Genomic DNA, 20,779 nt, shown 5'->3' with positions numbered 1-20,779 from the left:
TGGGATCCTCGCGGACCAGGACACGAACCCGCGTCTCCTGCATCGGCAGGCGGACTCTCAACCACTGCGCCACCAGGGAAGCCCTGGTTTCCTTTTTTAATTCCTTCTTAATCAGCCTCTGCCTGCCTCTAAGCCACCTTGCTACTCTTCTACTTGATCCCTCCCCTTTCAGCTGAACCTCCTGGCCATGGGGTTGCGGCCTTACTCTAGCGTCTCTCTGTGTCCCCGGCTCCTCTCCCGCCAGCCACACAGGCAGCAAGGCCCCTGTGGGCACAGCCTCCCAAACACATGATGCTTTCTCAGTTGCCAGATCTGCTCTCGTGAGTCGGCTTCCTTCATCCGCTGATTCTCTTCTACTGAAACTGCTCTCCCAGGCTGCCAACCATCTCCTTTCTTTCTTTACAAAAATATTTCTTCTTAATTACTCAAGAAATCTGTACTCACACCAAATTCAAACAATACAGAAATGTGTTAAGTATAAAGTGAGGGTGTCGCCCCCTTCCCCTAATCACTCAGGAGTAAACACTACCGGGTACACATTCTTCTAGGCTTTTACAACGTGCTCAGAAACACGCACATATACAAGGGCTCGTGGTTTGTTTTCTTAGGAAATGGGTTCCTATCATACATACTGTTCCGCAGTTTGTCTTTTTTTTAAATTTTGACAATATACTGTGAATATCTTTCAAAGGGAATACAGAGATCAGCCTCCCTTTTACAAGCTGCACAATACTCCACTGGCTGGATTTACCTTTCTGCCACTGGCGGGCTGTTTCCCAGTCTTCTCTGATGCCATAACGTCCGTGCACACAACTCTTCACACACAAACATTTCTAAGGTAACTATTTAGAAATGGGTGGACGGCTGCCCACAGGACCAGCCTGTACTCACCAATTCCAAGTGCCTTTTCTCAGGTCCTCCTTGGTCTCAACCTCTTTGCCTCACATGACAATAGACACCCTGCTTCATGAAACTCCTTCCTCTCTTGGGTGTCTTTCCACTTTTGCTTCACTGAGTCTTTTCTTCTGCCCACAAAAGTAGGCATTTCACAGAGTCCTTTTCTTCTTTCTCTCCCCTGGCTTGCATGATGTTTGCATCTTCTGCCCCTCCATCTTCTCTAAATCACGTTGCTAGCCCAACCACATCTCAATTGCCTGCTGTTCACTCCAGCCTCGACGTCTCAAACATCTGAGACTCAACAAATCCCCGAATGAACACCTGACCTCTTCCTCTAAGCCTCCGTTTCCTCATCCGAAAAACAAAGGGAATGGGCTAGACTCGATTAAATTTTCTTTAAAAATTAGGAGTCTAGTATGTACTAGATGCTGTGCAGGATAGAAAAAAAATCAATAAAACACAGATCTTGCATTCAGGGAACACACAAACTAAGGAGTGGGGGAGAGACATAAACAATTATGTAATATAAGGCAGAATAAAATGCTAAAATAGACAAGAATAGCTAAATCTGGCATGAAGGCTTGAAGAAAGCTTCACAAGAGGGAATGTTTAGGCTGAGCCTTGAATGATGATTGGCATCTCAACAGGAAGAGAAAAGAAAGTATTTCTGGCTGAGGGTACAACATGAACAAAGTATAAACTCAGAGTCAAAGAAGCATGGAAGTTCATGGTACATGTGGCTGGATCAGAGCACATATGAAAGAATGTATCAATACTAGAGGACAGGGACTTCCCTGGCGGCGCAGTGGTTAAGAATCCGCCTGCCGATGCAGGGGACGCGGGTTCGAGCCCTGGTCCGGGAAGATCCCACATGCCGCGGAGCAACTAAGCCCGTGCGCCACAACTACTGAGCCTACTCTCTGGAGCCCGTGCGCCACAACTACTGAGCCCGCGTGCCACAACTACAGAAGCCCACACGCGTAGAACCCGTGCTCCGCAACCAGAGAAGCCACCACAACGAGAAGCCCGCACACCACAACGAAGAGTAGCCCCTGCTCGCCGCAACTAGAGAAAGCCCGCGCACAGCAATGAAGACCCAACGCAGCCCAAAATAAATAAATAAATAAATTTATATTAAAAAAATACTAGAGGACAAAGCTGGGAAAAAGGTTGAAACCAAGATCATAGAAGATCCTGAATCCTATCATAAGGAGTTCGAGCTTTCCCTAAAGGGTTTGTTTATCTATCTGCCACTCTCTGACTGAGTGATAGTTGCTGCCTAAAATACTATGCTAAAGGTAATTCTGAACTTACATGGAGATGTATGTTGGGAAAGCATGCTCATGTTTTGATTAGCACGGTTGGCCTGGGGCACCGTAAGGTGTATTTATCTAGCTATATCTGCTATCCTTGCCAAAGGCAATAGGGAGCTATTGAAGGCTTTTGAGCAAGGGAATGGCAGGACCCAACATGAATTTTCCTTGTATCATTTCTGGCGGCAGTGTAAGGGATGGACAGAGCAGAAAGACCCCTAGAGAAGGGAAGATCAGTCAGGAAGCTGCTGCTAATGAGCCAGATGGTGGTGAGGATGATGATGATGATAAACAACCAGACGAATAAGGGCAGAGAAATCAAAGAAGAAAAGGAAGAGACAGATGGGAGAAATAATGGAAGACGGAATCAAAATGCCTCAGAGACTATGATGATGGAAGAGAGGAATGTAAATGTGTCAAGGTTTCAAGGGACTTAACCTGGGTCACTGATGGACCGCAGTGCCATTAACTAAGATAGGGGCCATGAGGGAAAAGTATCATAATCCTTGCTTTTCGCTCCAAATCCTCCAACCACTTTACTTGGCTTTTAAGCACTCTTAAGTACACTAGGAGGGAAAAAGCAGGACATACATTGCTTGATGGCCCCAGCATTTATATAACCCCACACATAAACCTACTATTCTTCCTTTTGCCAGATCGTCAAAGGAATATCCACCAATATCTGATCCTAAAAACAATGGGCTAATAATCCTTTGAATGTTCATGCCCTCAAAAGATGATTTTTCCTATTTAGATAGTGCTTTCTAGTTACAAGACACGCTCAACATATCTTATTTTACTTGACTGTGAGGTATGAAAGGCAAAGATCATCCCTATCTTACAGATACAACAGCCATAACTCATACTTATCATATTTACTCTACACTTGCTATGCACCAGACACTGATCTAAATACTTTACATGTAGCCATGTATTGAATTCTTACAAGAAAACCACAAAGTAGATACTATGATCCCCATTTTACAGAGAAGGAAAGAAAACAGGCCCAGAGATGTCAAGTAACTTACCCAAAGCGACACAGCTAGAAAGCAGCGGAGCCAAGATTTGAACCCGGCCAGTCTGACTTCAGAGCCTGAACTCTTAACTACCACACTTTGTATCATATAAGAAGATCAGGCACAGAGAGGCTACCTGACTAGCCAAAACTACTAGGTTCTGTCAACCAGAAACCTACATCCAAGGCCCAGGTCTGTCTAATACTTAATCCTGTGCTCTTTTTATTACTCTACATTGTTTACCGAGATGAACTGACCTCTCCCACTGGGTTGGCAGATTATTTTGACCTTTTTCCCCTTTGACCTTCGTCACTCACTTCTGCCAGACAAAGTTTCTGATTTTGCTCCACTGCCGTGGAGCCTCATACAACTGTCCACTAGGATAGGATACAGGTCTCTATTTAGAGGAAAGAAATGATGACCTCAGTTATAGTCCCAAGTGAATGGGTCCCATTTCCAAACAACCAGTTATCTCGCAGCAGATCACACTGGCTTGACATACAGGCTCACTGAGCGTACACAACTGCCTGGACTACCTGCCCAGGACAAGCAGCAAGCAATGGTGGCACTACAGCCTGGCTCCGCTGTGGAAGAGAGGGAGCAAGGGCAGAAAAACACATTGAAAAAGCAGTTGCTATAGCAGTCAGGCAGAGAGGTGGCCTGCAGCCGTGAGATCCTCGCTTTCAAGGCTGTAAGACAATGACGCTCCAAAAACACATGATTTCTGTTTCTCTACTAGTGGGCAAGAACAAAAGTCCATCTCCCTTTATGCTGGAATGGTTAGGGGTGGAAGGAGGCCATGTATGGTACTAGAGAGAGACCGTGAACCGGGAGTCAGGAGATCTACCTCTGCTTCTATTGAGCTGTGTGACTTTGGGCAAATCACTTCACCTCTCTGGGTCTCAGTTTGCTCATCTGGAAAAATGAGGGAGGAGATGATCTCTGAGGTTTTTTTTCAGCTCCGACCTGGAATCACTCTGCCATTTCAACCCAGGAAAGTATTGCTCGAATATTTTCTCCAGTACCTATAAGTCGACCAAAGGAGAAATCAGCTAGAACCCAGAGAAAGAAGGATTAGATAAAACAAAAATGACCTTTTTGTGAAAGGCTGCAAATTAGGTAATATACAGGCAATAGACTTAAGCACAGTGCCTGGAGCATAATACATGCTCAAAATGTTACAAGTGTTATTATCACTACCACTCCTAACTTTCAAAGTGTACAGAGATAACCAAAAATTATAACGAGCTCTTTCTCTTAAATTTAACTCCTTTTTGTCCATTTGACCCTATTCCAGGTTTATGGTGTTTAAAAGGTCTGGGTGAGGGACGACCCTGAATGAACAAGGGCACCAACTGTCCTTAATGTCGATGGACAGTTATGACTGGAAAGTGAGAACCCAACCCCAAGGGAAACTAAAGAGAAAATCTAAGTGGGAGGAGCCAGGCTTACTCCTCAGTTTGCTGCAAACTGGCCGTGGAAAGGGGGATTAAAAAAACAACAACAACAGGTGCGGACCACAGTGTACTTTGCAAATTGTTTTTCAGTTCAGACCCAAAGCGGGGAGTAAGAAACTTGGGAAGATGATCCCAGCCTGGTTTCCACGTGTGTCCATCTGAGCAAACACAGCCCTGACTGTGAGGTATGGCCAAACACCGTTCAGCCAGGCAGGAGACCCTGTGACCCGGCGGGCTTTGCATTCTTCCCCAGGAAGCGAAAGCAGCCTCGGCCTAAAGGTCACCCCTGACTTCCCAGGGCCAAGACAGCACCCCTCCCCGCCGACAGCCCTGCCCCGGGGGAGGACAGCCACAGGGCTTGGGGTGGGGGGTCAATCTGTTTCTCTTTGCTCACTGGCCAGAAACCCCACCAGCAAACAGGGAAACATGACCTTGGCTTGGTGCTAGCTGGCAGGGCTGTGCTGAGGAGAGCTGAACTGCAAAGTCCAGTGAGGGGCCGCGAGGGGAATGGAAATCCAAAGGTAAAACCGGGCACCCTTTCCTCAGGGGGCCCTGAGAGTCCTCCTGCAACTGGGGGCCCGGGAAATGGGGAGAAAGGCCCACGTGAAGCAGCAGCCGGCAGCAGCGGCAGCCCAAGGGGCCAAGTGTAAAAGTGCTGAAGATAATAAGGCCCTTATGCACATGACCCCGAGCAACATTCCTGCAGGGCGCAGGGAATAAAGTGCAGCAACAGGCAGGCGCGCACGCTCAACTGCCTGGGACTTAAAAAAGGAAACTCTTGACAAATGCAAAGCGACAAGGAACAAGTGGTGATATGAAGGAGACCCTTTGGTACAGTCTCCCCTAATTTCTCAGGGTTGCTCTTTGTTTTAGGAATGCCCTCCAAGCCAGCTCCAACCAGGGAACCAGGATTATTGCATTATTAAAACATGACCTTAACCTAAGGAACTGCCTATTTACCCACAATGCTTGGGAACATGCCTGGGGGTGTTCCAAGGGCCTTGCTGGGTGGGGTAGGGCACTCCAACCCCAAGGCTGTGAAATCACATGACCCAGGCCTTGGCCCTGGAAGGCTACACTTAATTAAAGGGGGCCTCCCTTTAGTGACTCGTGGCTGAGGTCCCAGTTCTGAAAGAGTAGCTGTTCTTCAAAACTAAGAGAGGTTTCCCGTATCCGGGAGATACTGAATTGTCTTTTTTTTTTTTTTTTTTTTTTTGGTCCATTTGCTGACATGTCAGGCAAAGCACTGGTCTACTTTTAACCTGCCTTTCTCCTAGGAGCTCTGGGAGCAGCCCTTTCTCCTCCAATAATTTCTTAACCCTGGGAACAGGCGGCACTTGAGCAAGTGCACTCCCCTCGGTCAAAAGAAATTAATGAAAAAGGAAAAAGTAAATCCACGCACCTGTCTCTGCCCACGCCCAAACCACTCCTTTCCTACTTCTGTCATGTACTCGTTGGTTTCCTAGGCTACCAATCTCAAGATAGCTGGCACCAGAGAGCCAGCCCATTGATGAAGAGCAGCAGTAATGAGGCCCAGAGGTCCCTGGAAAGCCAAGCTTCCTACCAATGACAGCCATCCTCCAAACGCTTCAGAAAGGGTGATTTACAGTAACATCCAAATTCCCCACAAAACTGTCCTTAGGCCTCCCAACAGTCGAGTCACCCTGCCCTGCAGAGATAATGTGGGTGCCACCTTCATGGAACCAATATGTTTGCCTACCACATGAAACAAAGATGCCAGGGAAGCTTCTCTTGGGTGAGATTTTTTTTGGGGGCGGGGGGAGATTCTTAAAGCTGCCTTCCTGTATCTAATCTCTATCATCTTATCCCAGCATCAGGCATCCAAGCTCACGGCAGCAGTAGCCATAATAAGGATAACGAAGCTCGTGATCATCATCACACATCACATCACAGCGAAAAATTTATTGAGTGTCTACTATCTTAAGTGCTTTATTAGTATTGTCTCATTTTTTTCTCATTTAATTCTTACAACAGCTCTGCAGGGTAGGTATAATTATTATTCCATTTTACAAATGTGGAAACTAGGGGGTTGGAGAGGTTAAGTAACTTGCCCAGGGCTACACAGTTGGTGGTAGGATTTGAACCCAGGCCTTTACCACCCTAGAGTCGGCTTTTACCCAGTATGCCTTGAAATATATTGTACTGCTACTACTACAATAGTCCCTTGCTATCCGCAGGGGATTGGTTCCAGGACCCACCACGGATACCAAAATCTGTGGATGCTCAAGTCCCTTGTATAAAATGGTGTAGTATTTGCATGTAACCTCACACGTGCTCCTACACACTTTAAATCATCTCTAGATGACTTATAATACTAATACAATGTAAATGGTATGTAAATAGTTGGAAATACAATGTATAAAAAGACTTAGAATACCTAATACAATGTAAATGCTATGTAAATAGTTGCAAATACAATGTAAAAGAAATGTAAATAGTCGCCAGTGCACAGCAAATTCAAGTTTTGTGTTTTCAAACTTTCTGGAAATTTTTTTTCCCAAATATTTTCAATCTGTAGTTGGTTGAATCTGCAGAAGTAGAACCCACGGTTACAGATGGCCAACTGCACTACGGAAAACTGCTAACATTTATTGAGTGCTGACAATGAGCCAGAACTTCTGCTAAATGCTTGATTTAAATTATTTCATTTAATCCTCGCAACAGCCCGATTAGGTAGGTACTATTATTACTCCCATTTTACAGATGAGTGAAACTGAGGTTGATAGCAGTTAAGTAACATGCCTAAGGTCACATGACGATGGAGCGCAAATACATACCCAGGAAATAGGGTCCAAAAGCTCAATCCACTAAGCTGAATTTGCATTAGGAAAAGGAGGCATTTCTAGTGCCCTACTTAACTTAGCCAGCCAGTCTCCTTGCTGTGTCCCAATCCAAACCTACTGAGTCCCAGTGAGAACTTCACAAGTAAATGCCAATGAGGAAACCTGCCTAGCCCTTCCATGTACATGCCAGCAGCTCGGACCTGACGAGTCTAGGAAAAGAGGAGCAAGACCTTTTCTAGACCCTTTCTCTCCTAGCCAATTTCCCCGAACTTGATTTCTGAAGAGAGCACCTCATGTCCAGCAGCCTCTGCTAATACTCTGCCCAGAACATCTAATAAGTGTTTACCCAGGGGCTCCCAGAGCCGTAGTTAAGGGCCTTCATGTGCAACCTGGCTCTGCGCCTTATTTAATCAGCACCTGAATGAAATGTCTCTTTGCTAGCAACAGCCTGAGCACAGAGTCTTTCTGCAAACACAGCTGGTCGACTGGCAAAGGCGATTCTATTCACAGGCAAAATACGCCCTGAGTTTACACCACCACTGATGTGCGATGGAGACAGGGAGACTGGAGGCACCCGGATGGAATTAGAATGGGCTCATGCCTCCTTTCTCCTCCAGATAATCCCGCTTCTGGCTCTTCTACCCACCTAAACACCTGCCCACGGACATGGCTTGAACTGTTTCTGCCCAACAGGCCAGTCCTCTCTAACCTCCCGTCTATTCCCTTTCCGCAGAGCCACGGGCCCAGGACCAGACTCATCCTACCCTTCCTCCTCTGGCATTTGCTCCAACAGCTACTGTTAAGGAAGCACAGCCAACGGAGAGATCCCCCCAACCTTCCCCTTCAGGATCTCAGGCTCACAACAGGTCTGCGTCCCTTGACACACCACACGTTGACGGACATGCAAGCCATGCCCTATTTAGCTGGCAGCTCTTTCCCTGGAAAAGAGCTGAGCAAACAGAGAGGACCATACCCAGAAGAGGAGGAATCCTCCCCAGGCCTTCAGATTTAACTGCTGCATCCAAGCACCCTGGAGGGAGACTTACCCTGGGGGTCCAGCAAGTAGGGTAGCAAGACACTGATAACCCCAGTTCTGGGGGGATGGTGGGGTGTGGAGCGGGAGGGAGGCCAAAAACTGGGTAAGGAACACGGGAAAGGCCACCTGCTCAAAAACACTGGGACACACCCCACCATTTAGAGTAAGGGTAACAAGGCCCTTTTGAAAATTCCTGCCCTCCCCCAGCCCAGCTGAGTCTATGAGCCATTCGCACTTCAGTGTGAACCTCCTAAATGGAACTGATTTCTTCCTGATTTCCTCGGCGATATGACCTCCTCTGATGAAACGGGCATTTTGAAATGTACAAGGGGTTGATTTGGAGCCTTGAGCACTCTGGAAAGAGGCAAACCTGGATGGAGTGAGTCGGGGGGAAAGACTTGGAAACAGGGAAGAGAATAGAAAAGAGAAAGGTAGAAGGATAGCATCACATTTCATCAGTTCTGCTGTGGAATCCATGGGGACAGCAAGCACCGCATGAGCCGCTAAAAATCATCTTCTGGTCGCAGGTGGGATGCCTGCTATCTCATGTCCTGTATTTAATGTCGGCTCACTCTCATCAGTGTTCTGTGTGTCTGTCCTTGACCGTGTGAGCCCTCCTTGGGACAGCACAGAGAACACAATTCTCGATCTCACAAGCCCCCTATCAAGGATTCGTAGGCAACTGCAGCTGTCTTATCAACGGGCCAGAAATGACAGAGCATTCCTTGGTTTGCCAAGGGAGAAATATGAAAAAATATCTTCCCCTGATAATAACAATCAAATGACTCCAGGTAAGAGTTGAGAAGCTTTCCTGTGAAACAGGAAGCAACTCTGGGCCTTTATATGTATTGTTTCCTATGCCTGGAATCCCCTTCCTTCCTGCAACACCCCTTCCTTCCTGCAACACCCTTCCTTCCTACTCATTCATTCACACATGTTTACTGAGCACCTACTATGAGGCAGGCCCTGTCTGAGGTGCTAGAATAGAAAACAAGACAAACAAGGGCCGCTGCTCTCAAGGAGCTAACATGCCTCCTTTGTGAGTCAAATGTCACCTCTTCTAGGAAGCTTTCCTTAATTGCACTAGGACCAAAAAAAGACCCTCTGTCCTCTATGCTTTGTTCAAATCTGTTACCGTGCATGTCATGTTGGCATTTAGTTGATCTTTGTTCTTGCCTGTCTCATCTCAACTGTGAGCAACATGAAGGCAAAGAACGTTTCTTATTTATCTTTGAATCTCCAGTGCCTGGCACAATGTTTGACACACAACAGGCACTGGATAAATGTTTGCTGAATGGATACAGGAATGAATACATTCCCATGAGCATTTAAAACAAAAGTCCTGCACGTAGAAAATGAGCATGCGATAACTCTGTGTCAGTATTTCCTCTCGTTAGTTCCCCAAAATCTCAGACACTGGAAGGATGGGAAGGCAGTGTAGAAGGACTGGAAGGTGTCAAAGGAGGCCTGGCCGAAATCCTCCACTGACATAACCCCTTAGGGACCCAACAAGCCACTGGAACTCTAAAGCTACCTTAAAATCCACCTCACAGTAACTCAGAGCCCTCAACCTCTAATTTCAGCCACATTATTTAACACCCACACAAATACTGAGGTACTACCAGAAGACTAAACGCCCGCCCAAAGGCCACCAGATTCACACCAGTCAGGAGGAGCATTTGAACCGACATCCCACCTCATACTTTAGCCGCTAGATGATGTCTCTCCAAGCGGGGTCCAATGCTCACCAGCATCAGAATCACTTGGGAGCTTGTAATAAAGGCAGATTCCCATCCTCACCCTATAGGCCCTAGACCTACTCAGACTCCCTGAGTAGAGAGCCAGGCATCTGCATTAGAACAAGCTTCCAAGGGAATTTTTCACAAAGAAAGTTCGAGAAGCACTGCACTCCACACCCATAGTCTCTTCAGGTCCACTCATCCAGTGACAGGCAGAAGATGCTCTCAGTTTAACAAAAGATATGAAAGACCAGGGATCTCCATGGGGGGTGGGGAATCCTTTCACAATGTACACGTACATCAAATCATCATGTTGTGCACTTTAAATATCTTAAAATTTTCTTTGTCAATTATACCTCACAAAGCTGAAAAAAAAATAAAGTAAAAAAAAAGATATGAAAGACCAGAAGTTGAGAAGCCTGGCTCTTCTTGCAGAGGGTGTTTCAGTGAGGTATGATGACAGTGGAGCTACCTACTGAAAAATACAAAAGGGGAGAGAAAGAGATGGAAAGTGAGTCACCAGACTAATAACGTTTTTTTAATGTGTCTGATATTAAAGAAGGAAAAGAAGAAAGTAGACACTTCCAGATGTCGAACAAAGGGATTTCAGACCAAGATCCAACAGCGTAATTTCCTCACAGCAATGAAAGGGAGCAGATACTTGGGGCAGAGAATGGGCTGCAGTTCCTAATAACCAGCTCTTTGTGATGGAACCAAAAGATGTGTGAGCTGGAGGCAAAACCACCTCTCTCCTCTGGCTATTTCAAAAAACAGACAGGAGATTCTCTTAATGGGTACAGGAGACATAGGAACAGTGCTCAGGAGACCTCAAGGGAACACAGACAGAACCACCAGAGGGAAAATGAAAAAGGGGAAGAAAACAGTCAGCTCTGTCAGTCAGTCAGTCAGCCAGCATTATCCAGGCACACATTAAAAAATTAATGTGCATGTATTGTATTAAGCTCTGCAGGGAGTTACAGAGGGAAGAAAAAAAAAACACTACTCCTTTCCTTAAAGAAAAGTGTTTACGCTAATGGTGGAGAAGGAACAAACATGCAAAAACAAGCAACCCAGTCGAACACTCACTGAATTACCTACATGTATACAAAGGCATATGTTAAAGAGCCAAACAGTCTGAGGAATATTCAGAGGGTCAGGAAAAGAGGACAAAAGCTGTTACTGGAATGAGTGGAATAACTGTGGAGTCAAGGTCAACTGGAAAGTTTCACAGAGGAGACTCTTCAGGAGGATCTGCAGAGGGGAGGAACTCACGACAGATCCCACGAAGACAGCGATGAAGGAGACACATCTATGGCAAAGGGACAAAAATCCAGGGGTCCTGTGGATCACCCCGAGTAGGAGCCAGCCACATACCGTTACTCAATCGCAAGCTCCAGGCTGGGCTGTATTAACAAGTGCATGGTGAGAAAAGGCTGAGAAGGAAAGCTTTCCTCTCTGCTGGGTGTAGGCTGGACCTCTGGTCACAGCACCCAGTTTTATAGGCTGTGCATGAGAAGGGTATGCAGGCACGGGCAAGGATCCAGAGAAAAGCAACAGAAATGATTAGAGGAATGGATTCTAATAGCTATCAAGAAAGGTGAAAAGGTGTTGAGGTTTGTCACTTTCTGAGCCGGAGGTAAAAATCTATTGGTCATCGTCCAGCTCTGATCAGCTGTACCTGGAATCTCTGTTTAAGTGACCACAGAGTTATTCAGAGGATTAAAATGCTTTGTTTCCATGTGGCCCGTTTCATGAAGAAGATGGAGATAGGAAAAGGTTAAATAATTTGCTGAGGTTCCCTAGCAAGCCATGAGCAAAACTAGCATCATAATTTTAAATCCCAGGGCTGTCTGTGGGTTGTTTAATCCACCAATGCACACCACTTCCCTTTATAATGGACACCCCCCCCCCAAAGACTGTAATTACGAAAGATGGAAAAATTCTCTGCAAATTTCCTTGGGAGAAAAATAAAACAAACTAAAAAGGAATGTCATGCCTCACTGCTGAGGCCCATATAAACATTATCCCCTTGTGTCCCCCTGGACTGATGACACAGGACACAGTCCATCTGATAACCCGTCAGCAGATGGCTGGATCCCTCATTGTACCCATTCCCCAACGACGTCAATTGCAAGCAGGAGCAGTTATCAGCGCTCCAGACAACAGATGGGGATGAGGAGGTGTGGTTGGTCTGAAGTCAAGGAGGCGGGGGACAAAAAGCCTAGTTCTCAAATCTATCAGGTTTTCTCTAAAACAAATCCATCACAGAGCAAATGGAATACACCCGTGTATATTCCGTGAGTTCCAAAAGGTGTCACAAAAAGCTCAGGGCCATTTTGAATATGAGCCATTCTACGCTTTCAGCAAAGAGGGAAGAAGCAGGAAAATAAACAGTGAGCCAAAAGCAGGTTAGCCATATTTGGTGGACGTCAGCCTTCTAATATATCGTAAAGACAGAAAAATAAAATAGCAATGGCAACTCTAAAAAAAGGATGGGGCTCACTAGGTATTACAGGGTAAAAACCAGAGGCTTGGCGCTCCGGGGTCAATAGCATCAATTATTATTTGGCAAATGTCCAGCTGAGATCCAGCCTGCCTTATTCACAGAGACACGGAGGGTTAAACACCATATGCTGTGCCCCACTCAGTTCAGCGCCCAATCAGGAGATATTGACACAGACACATACAGAACCAACCGGAAGTGGACAATTAGACAAGACATCCAAAATTTGATCTTTTCGTTAAGTTCCTAAGACAGAGACAATATAACTGGATGCAAAGGAGATAAAAGGCCACCAGTCTTTATGGACACAATCAGTCAAATTGCCTGGCATTTTAACCCTTCTGCTAAGAACTTGTAGATTTTCGGACTTAAATAGCTATGAGAATCTCTTCCTGCTAAAGCCCCAATTCCCACTGTGGCAGCTCGGTTCTAAAGCCACCTCTGCCACTAACTTGCTGGGTGATTTTTTTGGTAAACAGCATAATCAGTCAGTAAATTCATTCCCTGTAACCCATACCTGCCAAAATAATATGCACAAGGGGACTAGCCACACTTGAAGAAATACTTACTGGTGTAATGGGTAAACACCACTGATATTCAGCAAGGGGTTTAATAACAGTGCGTTAATCCTGGTGCTTGCTGATACCGAGAACCCTCAAGCATCACCGGCTTGGGTTCAGATGTGAGAAGGTGCTGCTGTAATCATACAAACCTCCGCCAGACCCCAGTTCCAGGGCCCCTGAGATTATCAGATGAGGCCAAAAAGAAACCAGACAGCAGGAATATTAATCAAGAACAGAACTCAGATACAAGAACTGCCCTTCCTTATGCTTCTAAAGCTGGCGGTCACCCAAAGGCAGCATGGCTATGATGAGGGTCTGTGTAACAAGGCCTTGGAAATAAATATTCTACAGACTGAAAAATGGGAGATAAAGAGACTAACCACTTTCCCTCCAACTCTTCCATTTCCTGGCCTAAAGCAATAGTGTCCTTGTTACAAACTTACACTGGCTCTGAGGAACAAGGCCTTTCTATAAAGCCATAATTGAGTCGGCCTGTTGAGAGACACACATCAGAAATGTCTCTGCTAAGCTCCCGCTTTCATTTCAGCTAATGTCTCCCTTTCCTTATTGGGACCTCTGAACTCCACAGAATTCACTGCCATAATATGGCCTAACTCAGCTAATTCACTTGCCAAAGCATTTCTTTGTACTCAACATCTCCTCTGTGGAATACACACAGTCACAGGAAACATTTTAACAACCCTCTCTCCAGGCTCAAGCTTATCTAGCATAACCCTAAAGAAGATAATGCATGTGAAAGTGTCTTATAAACAGTTAAGAGCTAGATAAATGTAAAGTATTACTAACCATACTTACTATCATTAGTCATTGCTGTAACCGAGTCAGAAAATTGTTTCCAACCATCTGTTGTTAAACTTCTTTTAAGGACTCACATCAACTTTTAAAAATCCATACGTCCCTGCTTCCCAGGAAGAGCCACAGGTAAGGTATGGAATGTTGGATTTATCACAGGCTAAGTCCCCCACTAGGCCAGAAGTTACTATTTAAATGACACAAAGCAGTGACTGAGGAGTAAAGGACAAAGCAGTACAATCCTGCTCTGGCTCAAGAATTCCTCAGCCTGACTCTGTTCTTTGTCTCCACCCTCTAGCTTCAGAGTTTAAGCTAAGCACAGGACAACAGCAAAAGCACAAGTAACAGGAATCAGTTCCTAGTTCCCCAAACATCTATCTCTCTGCAGCTGTCAGCCCCGAGTGCCAACATCATCTACGTGTGTCCCTAAGGGTGGCCTGGTCGGGTGTACTTTACGGGGAAGACACAGGGAGCAAAAGATGAACGAAGATGAGAAGATGAACAAGGCCACCTGAAATCGGAAAGGAGGCCAAAAGCATTTCTAGAATAGCTCTCTGTGGCATCCCCGGACTCTGCTTATGGAGAAAAGAATCACAGAACATAGGCTGTCAAGAGCTAGGAATGCAACTCTGCCTCGTTTTGCAGCTGGGAGAACTGAGACCCAGGAAAAGTACTTTCCCCAAAGTCACACAACTAATTAATGCCAGAACGAAGTCTCCAGCGTCTTCTAAAACCCTCTGCACTAAAAAACGTGGTGCTGGACTTCCCTGGTGGCACAGTGGTTAAGAATTCTTCTGCCAATGCAGGGGACACGGGTTTGAGACCTGGTCCGGGAAGATCCCACATGCCGTGGAGCAACTAAGCCCGTGCACCACAACTACTGAGCCTGCACTCTAGAGCCCACGAGCCACAACTACTGAGCCCGCGTGCCACAACTACTGAAGCCCGCGTGCCTAGAGCCCGTGCTCCACAACAAGACAAGCCACCGCAGTGAGAAGCCCGCGCACCGCAACGAGTAGCCCCCGCTCGCTGCAACTAGAGGAAAGCCCACGCGCAGCAACGAAGACCCAACACCACCCTAAATAAATAAATAAATAAATAAATAAATAACTTTACTAAAAAAAACCATGGTGCTGCCAGGTTTGATGTAATCACACCAGCAGCAGCCCCAATCAGGCTGAATTTAGTTCTTTGTTGACCTTCTACGTATGTGGTTGTCAGAGGCCTCAAGACCCCTTTGTAGAAAAGGCACCCTCTGACCCTCACCACCTGCCATCCAAAAAAAAGTTCTCCTGTCCCAAGAGCCTCACATAGCAGCGGGTGAGATGCGTTGTTTCCTTTCATTAACAAAAAGCCCATTCATCAAAAAAAAGAAAGAAAGAGGACAGGCTCAAATTTACACAGAAGGTCTAGCTGGGAGAGCCCTGGGTTTCCTGTGAATGGCATCACTTCCCAAGAAGTCCTCTTTGGAAAATGCTACCCACTCCAACCCTGCTGGATGCTTATAGCCATCCCATCAATAAGAGCTGCTTTATTCCAAAGTTGTCTACACCTCCTTGCCACATCTACAAGACTGGAAGGGGTTTGTGGCCATTCACATTTTACAGACTGGGAAACTGAGGCCAGGAACCTGCCATCAAAGGAGTTCCTAGAACACAGAGCTAGCAAGCACGCCAGCCACAAGTAGGCAGCGCCATGCCGATCAGCATTGGCCTCCCCCAAGAGACTGCCCTGCCATTCCACAACCCCAAAGAGGGTGGATTACCTTTCCAACCCGGAAAGCTAATTCATCTTTTGGCTGCAGGCGAGCGACCTCCCAACCCTGGGCTCCACCAGGCCTTAAAAATGGAGATAAGCATCTCGACCTCCTGCCCCACACAGGGTTATCACAAGGCTCCTGAGAATAACCTTTTACAAATATAAAAGCAATAAAGATGCTAGTGACAGGTTTCAAAACTGTCCCTGGATAAAACACACCAGGTTTTCCACAGCCTGAAATCTAAAAAAGATTTTTTTTTCCCTTTCTCCTCTTCCTCCTCCTCCATGATTTTATAGTTTTAGAACATCTCTCTACACAGGCTGAGTACAGAAAGACAGTCTCGCTCTTGGTCCTCACCCAGATTATTTTTATGTATCTGGCAACTTTCCTTTTCAATCTCATTTGTTTTTCTTAGCGTCGCTAATGGGAGGTAAAGAAATCAGCTGTCTGGGCACCCCTGGACCGTGTGACCTCAGGAGAGAGAATAAGAGTGGTAAGATGGAGAGGTTTGCATGAAATAAATACCCTCTCACCATGGACAGAGAAAAGTTCACGAGTCTGCCTGGGGTCGGCTTCAGAGTGCAGTTAGTAGGAGCTTGGTGCTGCTTCAACAAACACCACAGAACTCAAAGGCAGACCTCACCCTAAGAGCGTAAACTCCCAAATGAAAGAGTCATTAAGAGAAACCCGTAAAAGGATTTCCCCAAAGTACGACAGTGGAGACCAGTAACCTTATGTGACCACCTCCAGGAAAGAATGTCACCAGGCCTCTGGGAAATTACCTGTGGCAGAGGTAATGGGGGACTGGGCCATGGTCCCCCACTGGTGATTCAGAAAGGGCACCTGGCTGGGGCTGGACTTCCTGCTTGTGAAAGACCTGGCCAGGCCTGGGAGGGGAGGGGCCGTGGCCTGAGTGCTAGTCTTTCCAAGCGCCCACCTCCACCGTGGAGCTGACGCATTGTGCAAAGGTAGAAGAGAGCCGAATCTGAAATCCGCACACAAACTGCCTCGTTGGAAAATCATTCGTGAGGGTCCCACTTCCCGCAGGGATGAGGTGCTCTACACTGCCAAGTGTCCTGAGCACACAAATGACTCTGATCATTTGAGCAGAGGCTGAGGCTGCCCGGGGTGGGGTGGGGGGGAAGTCAACAGACTCACATGCATCATGGTGACCAGGTGACAGGGGTTGAGCAGGTAGATGACGGTCTTGGTGGCGAACTTAAAGCCCACCTCCACCCCGAAGGTCAGGCACAGGGCTACTAAGAGCAGATTCTTGCTCAGGCTCTCTTTGCCTTCCTCTGGCCGCTGGGTCACCTGCTCTGGCTGGCAGCCACGGCCACCCCTACCGTCCTCCTTCGTCTGCCTCAGGATGTGCCGCAGGGCCACCAGGATCTCCAACAGGGCCAGGGTCAGGACCACCACACTTTCCAGCAGCCGCTGCTGCCAAGAGAGGAAGGCAGCACAGTCGGGGCCCCCATTGCCTGCAAAGCTGGGGTCCACGCCCCCATAGAGCCAGTCCAGGAGACTTTGGTAGCTATACCGGGACATGATGCAAAGTGGTTCCCCTCGACCACCGTGCAGGAAGCAAGAGCGAGATGGAACACAAGCCCAGAGGGTGGCCCGGGTGGTGGGACATGTACGGAGGGCACACCCCCGCACCCGCACCCCCTCCGGACACCAGGGCACCTAGAGCAGGGGACGGGAAGCTACACGCGAGGCCCGGGGCAAAGTGCTGGCTCTAACTTGTCCCCACGGCTGTCTGGGGAGCCCCCCGCGCTTCTCCAGTGGCCACCAACGAGGCAGGGTGGAAACGAGCCGTTGGCCAATCTAAAAGGAAGGAGAGGAAAAAAAAAAAGGTCTCAAAGAGGCAATTGCATCGGGAATTTACGAGGCGGGGAGGGGTAACTAGCGAGGGAAGAAAAGGAGAACAGGGGCAGTGGCGAAGCAAGCAGGGGTCAGGGGAAGTCGGAGGCCGGGAGGGTCAGGGAGAGGGCCGAGGGGACCCGGCAGCGCGGCGGGAGCGAACCGGGGGCGACGGCGAGGGGACACGCGGAGGCCAGGAGGGGAGCTGGCGGGGCCGGGCAGGCGGGGAGGGCGACGGGGCTGGCGGGGACGCCGGACTCCTCGTCTCACGCACTCGCCACAGGGGGATCGCTTACTCCTGCAACCGCGTGGCCGTCTCTGCCCGCAGCGAGCAACTTCGCCGCCGACTGGCCCCTCCGAGCCAATTTAGAGCCTTCCCTGTCCAGCCTCCCGCCCCCGGGTACACCTCCGAGCCCCCAGCTCCACCCCCCGGCCCAGACGCCCGCCCTCCGGGCAGCACCTCCCCCAGCCCGCGGCCCGCCCGGGACCTGCCCCCTCGCGCGGGCAGCGGCGGGAGGAAGCCGGGAGGGAGGGAGGGAGAAAGGGAGGGAGGGAGGGAAGGCGGGCGGGAGGCCGGGCCAGCCGGGGGCTGGGCTCCTGCCGGCCCCCTCCCTCCATCCCGGCGCCGCATCTTCCCGCGCCTCCCGCCCGGCCCCAGGGACTGACAGCCGCGCCCTTCGGGGCTCCACTCACCGGCAGTCGGCCTGCGGCCCCGGCTGGGCGCCCGCTTGGATCCCCGCGCTCCCCGCGCCCCGGCACTCGGCTCCCCCGGCGGCTGCCGCGGCCGCCGCGCACGGCTCCTCCTCCCCGTCTTCCTCCCCCTGCGGCCGCCGCGCTTGCTTCCTCCTTCTTCCCCTCCCTCTCTCCTCCCCCGCGCCGCCGCCGCCCCCTCCCCCTCCCGTCCGGCTCGGCCCCTCGGGCCGCGGCCACCCCGCCTCGCCTCTTCCCCTCTCCGGCCTCCCTCGTTCCCCCTGCCGCCCCCACCCTTCACACCTCCCACCCTCCCTCTTTGCGCCTCTCCCTCCCCTCCCTCCCCCGGGCTTAATCCCCGCCTCCTTCCCCTCCCCCCCGGCCTGCCTCGCGTTCGGCACTCGCCGAGCCTGCACGCGTGCACGGCCACCTTCTTGCACCACCGTCTACGGAATTCGTCTCCTCCGCGAAGCCGGTTGGACCGACTCCACCTCCTGCGACCCGGTTCTCCAGGGCATTTCTTTGTACACCGGGCACCTAGTAGGCACTTAGCTGGCCCTCGCTAAGTTCTTGGGGGAATGGACGAGCCTGTCTAGTGATGAGCAGCTGCTCAAGCTTGGCTTTGGGGGGGTCTGCTGGGTGTGACCTTCTACTGTTCGCCTCTCCTCCAGTCCGCCCTGAAATAGCAGACTCGGGCGGGGCCAGGAAGGCGTCTTCTCCCACCTTTCTAGCCACAGCCCTGCTCACCAATACAAGGACGAGGCTTCTTTTCCTACTTTGCCCGGCCCTTCCCCCTCCTGCTCCGCTCCAGCGTTTCTCCTTCTAACCTCCGGACACACAACCCACCGCTGCCACTCCCTCTCCAGGCCCTCTGTCTCCCCTTTCTCCTGCCACGCCTTCGAGCTCAGTCGTACTCTAGCTGGAGGAAAAGAAGCTTCCCCTGACCTCTTTCCCTCCTCCCTCTCTGCGACGGAGCAGCTGTTTCCCAACCTGCACTTGGCCGAGAGTCCTGCCACTGAAAGGCCTGCCAGGACGGTGTGGGTGTGCAGGGGCCCCAGAACTGGATAAGGGCTGCTGATTGAAACAGGAGCCCCTCTTCCCTGCTGCTTCCTACCCATAGACTGTGGTTTGCTTTTCTTTGGGCAAGGAAACGGGAAAAAGACCTTTTAAGAATCCACCTCGTGTTGGTTTAATATTTATTGAAAACTCAAAAGAGAATATCCAGAAAAACACAGTTAGGCACCTCGCCTGGGAAACACTTTCTGGTGTTGGCTGCAAGCCAGACTCAAAACATAAAATACAATCTACTGTATTATCAGGCCGTTGTCTTCCCATCCTTTCCAAGTCTGGTTTTCCCCCACGTAACCTCAGAGCCAGGTAACCTTGTCTAATTCCAAGCTTTGTACAGCATCAACCATAGACCTGATGCTCTTCAAGTGCTAATTAATAAAGAACAACAACAAACGAGGATTGATTCAGCGGCTCACTCGTTCACTCTCCGTAGGTGTTTTGTTAAATCCTCTGCACCATAACATTAAGGATAAAGCTGTGGAGCTCCTGGCAATGACTGCAGCCTGAGACCTCAAGTTCCTATCTTCAAGGAAGTAAGAATGAGGTTACAGCACTCAGCAAAAGGCTTCGTTAATCCATGCAGAACTTCCTTGGGAATTTGGCCTAGAAGGTCCTGTGTTTGCAAGATGACGGTCTTTAGTGACTGTAGCCAGGCCAACTTCCTCACCTGAGGCACAAATTCCTCTCTTGCCAAGTGTAGAATAGCCAAGTGTTTTGACGACCAGGATTCTAATTCTAATTCTGCCATTTACTTGCTATGTCACCTTGGGCAATTTACCTCTCTGTGCCTCAGTTTCCACCTCTCAACCGAAGGGTTATCAGTGATCTATTATCTAATTCCTAGGATTATGCACATTTAAAATGAGTTGAATTATGCAGCACATTATGTAGTATCTGGTGCATAAAAAGTGCTCGATAAATGCTATCCGTTAGTTATCCTCATCCAGTTCTGCATCTGTGCTGGCAGGCCTGCATGGGTGCAGACACACTCACATCCAGTGCCCTCCCCTACATCTGCATAAACAATCCTACCCAGCCTTCAAAGCCCACGTGAAATTGCACTCTCCCTACCCCCCACCTCCAGCTCCCAGAGCTCTCTCCCTCCTCTGAACTTCAGCAGCAGTTATTGCCTGCACTACTCATTTTATTCTGAATCACATACTGCCTTCCATTGTTCTCTCATTGTTAGTTCTGTCTCCCACACTCAGATCTTTGACAGCAGGGATGGGTCTTCATCTTTTCTAAACCCCCCTCA

The 20,779-nt window shown here is 48.8% G+C and overlaps 1 protein-coding gene across 20 annotated transcripts in view; it reads right to left on the bottom strand.

The window, feature by feature from the left end:
* Positions 1-18,579, bottom strand: part of TMEM164 (transmembrane protein 164) — a 167,507-nt gene extending 148,928 nt beyond the window's left edge. For 9 of the 20 annotated variants that reach the window (XR_008616333.1, XR_008616334.1, XR_008616335.1 and 6 more), the window contains exons 1-2: positions 18,038-18,099; positions 17,059-17,727 (exon numbers count right to left, since the gene is read on the bottom strand). Coding sequence is in view for 11 of the 20 variants with exons in the window: in XM_028482577.1 (XP_028338378.1) it covers positions 17,059-17,448 (390 nt within the window). In the remaining 9 variants the exon portion in view is untranslated. Of the gene's footprint in view, positions 1-891; positions 1,326-3,355; positions 4,252-17,058; positions 17,728-18,037; positions 18,143-18,456 lie in introns of those variants that run through there. The other 11 variants (XM_055081515.1, XM_055081520.1, XM_055081522.1 and 8 more) reach the window with 10 other exon arrangements.
* Positions 18,580-20,779: the final 2,200 nt, after the last annotated feature.

Source organism: Physeter macrocephalus, chromosome 21, assembly GCF_002837175.3.
Source record: "Physeter macrocephalus isolate SW-GA chromosome 21, ASM283717v5, whole genome shotgun sequence".
Classification (NCBI taxonomy): Eukaryota; Metazoa; Chordata; class Mammalia; order Artiodactyla; family Physeteridae; genus Physeter; species Physeter macrocephalus.
The sequence above is the reverse complement of the archived record's forward strand: the minus strand, read 5'-3'. Positions and strand labels throughout refer to the sequence as shown.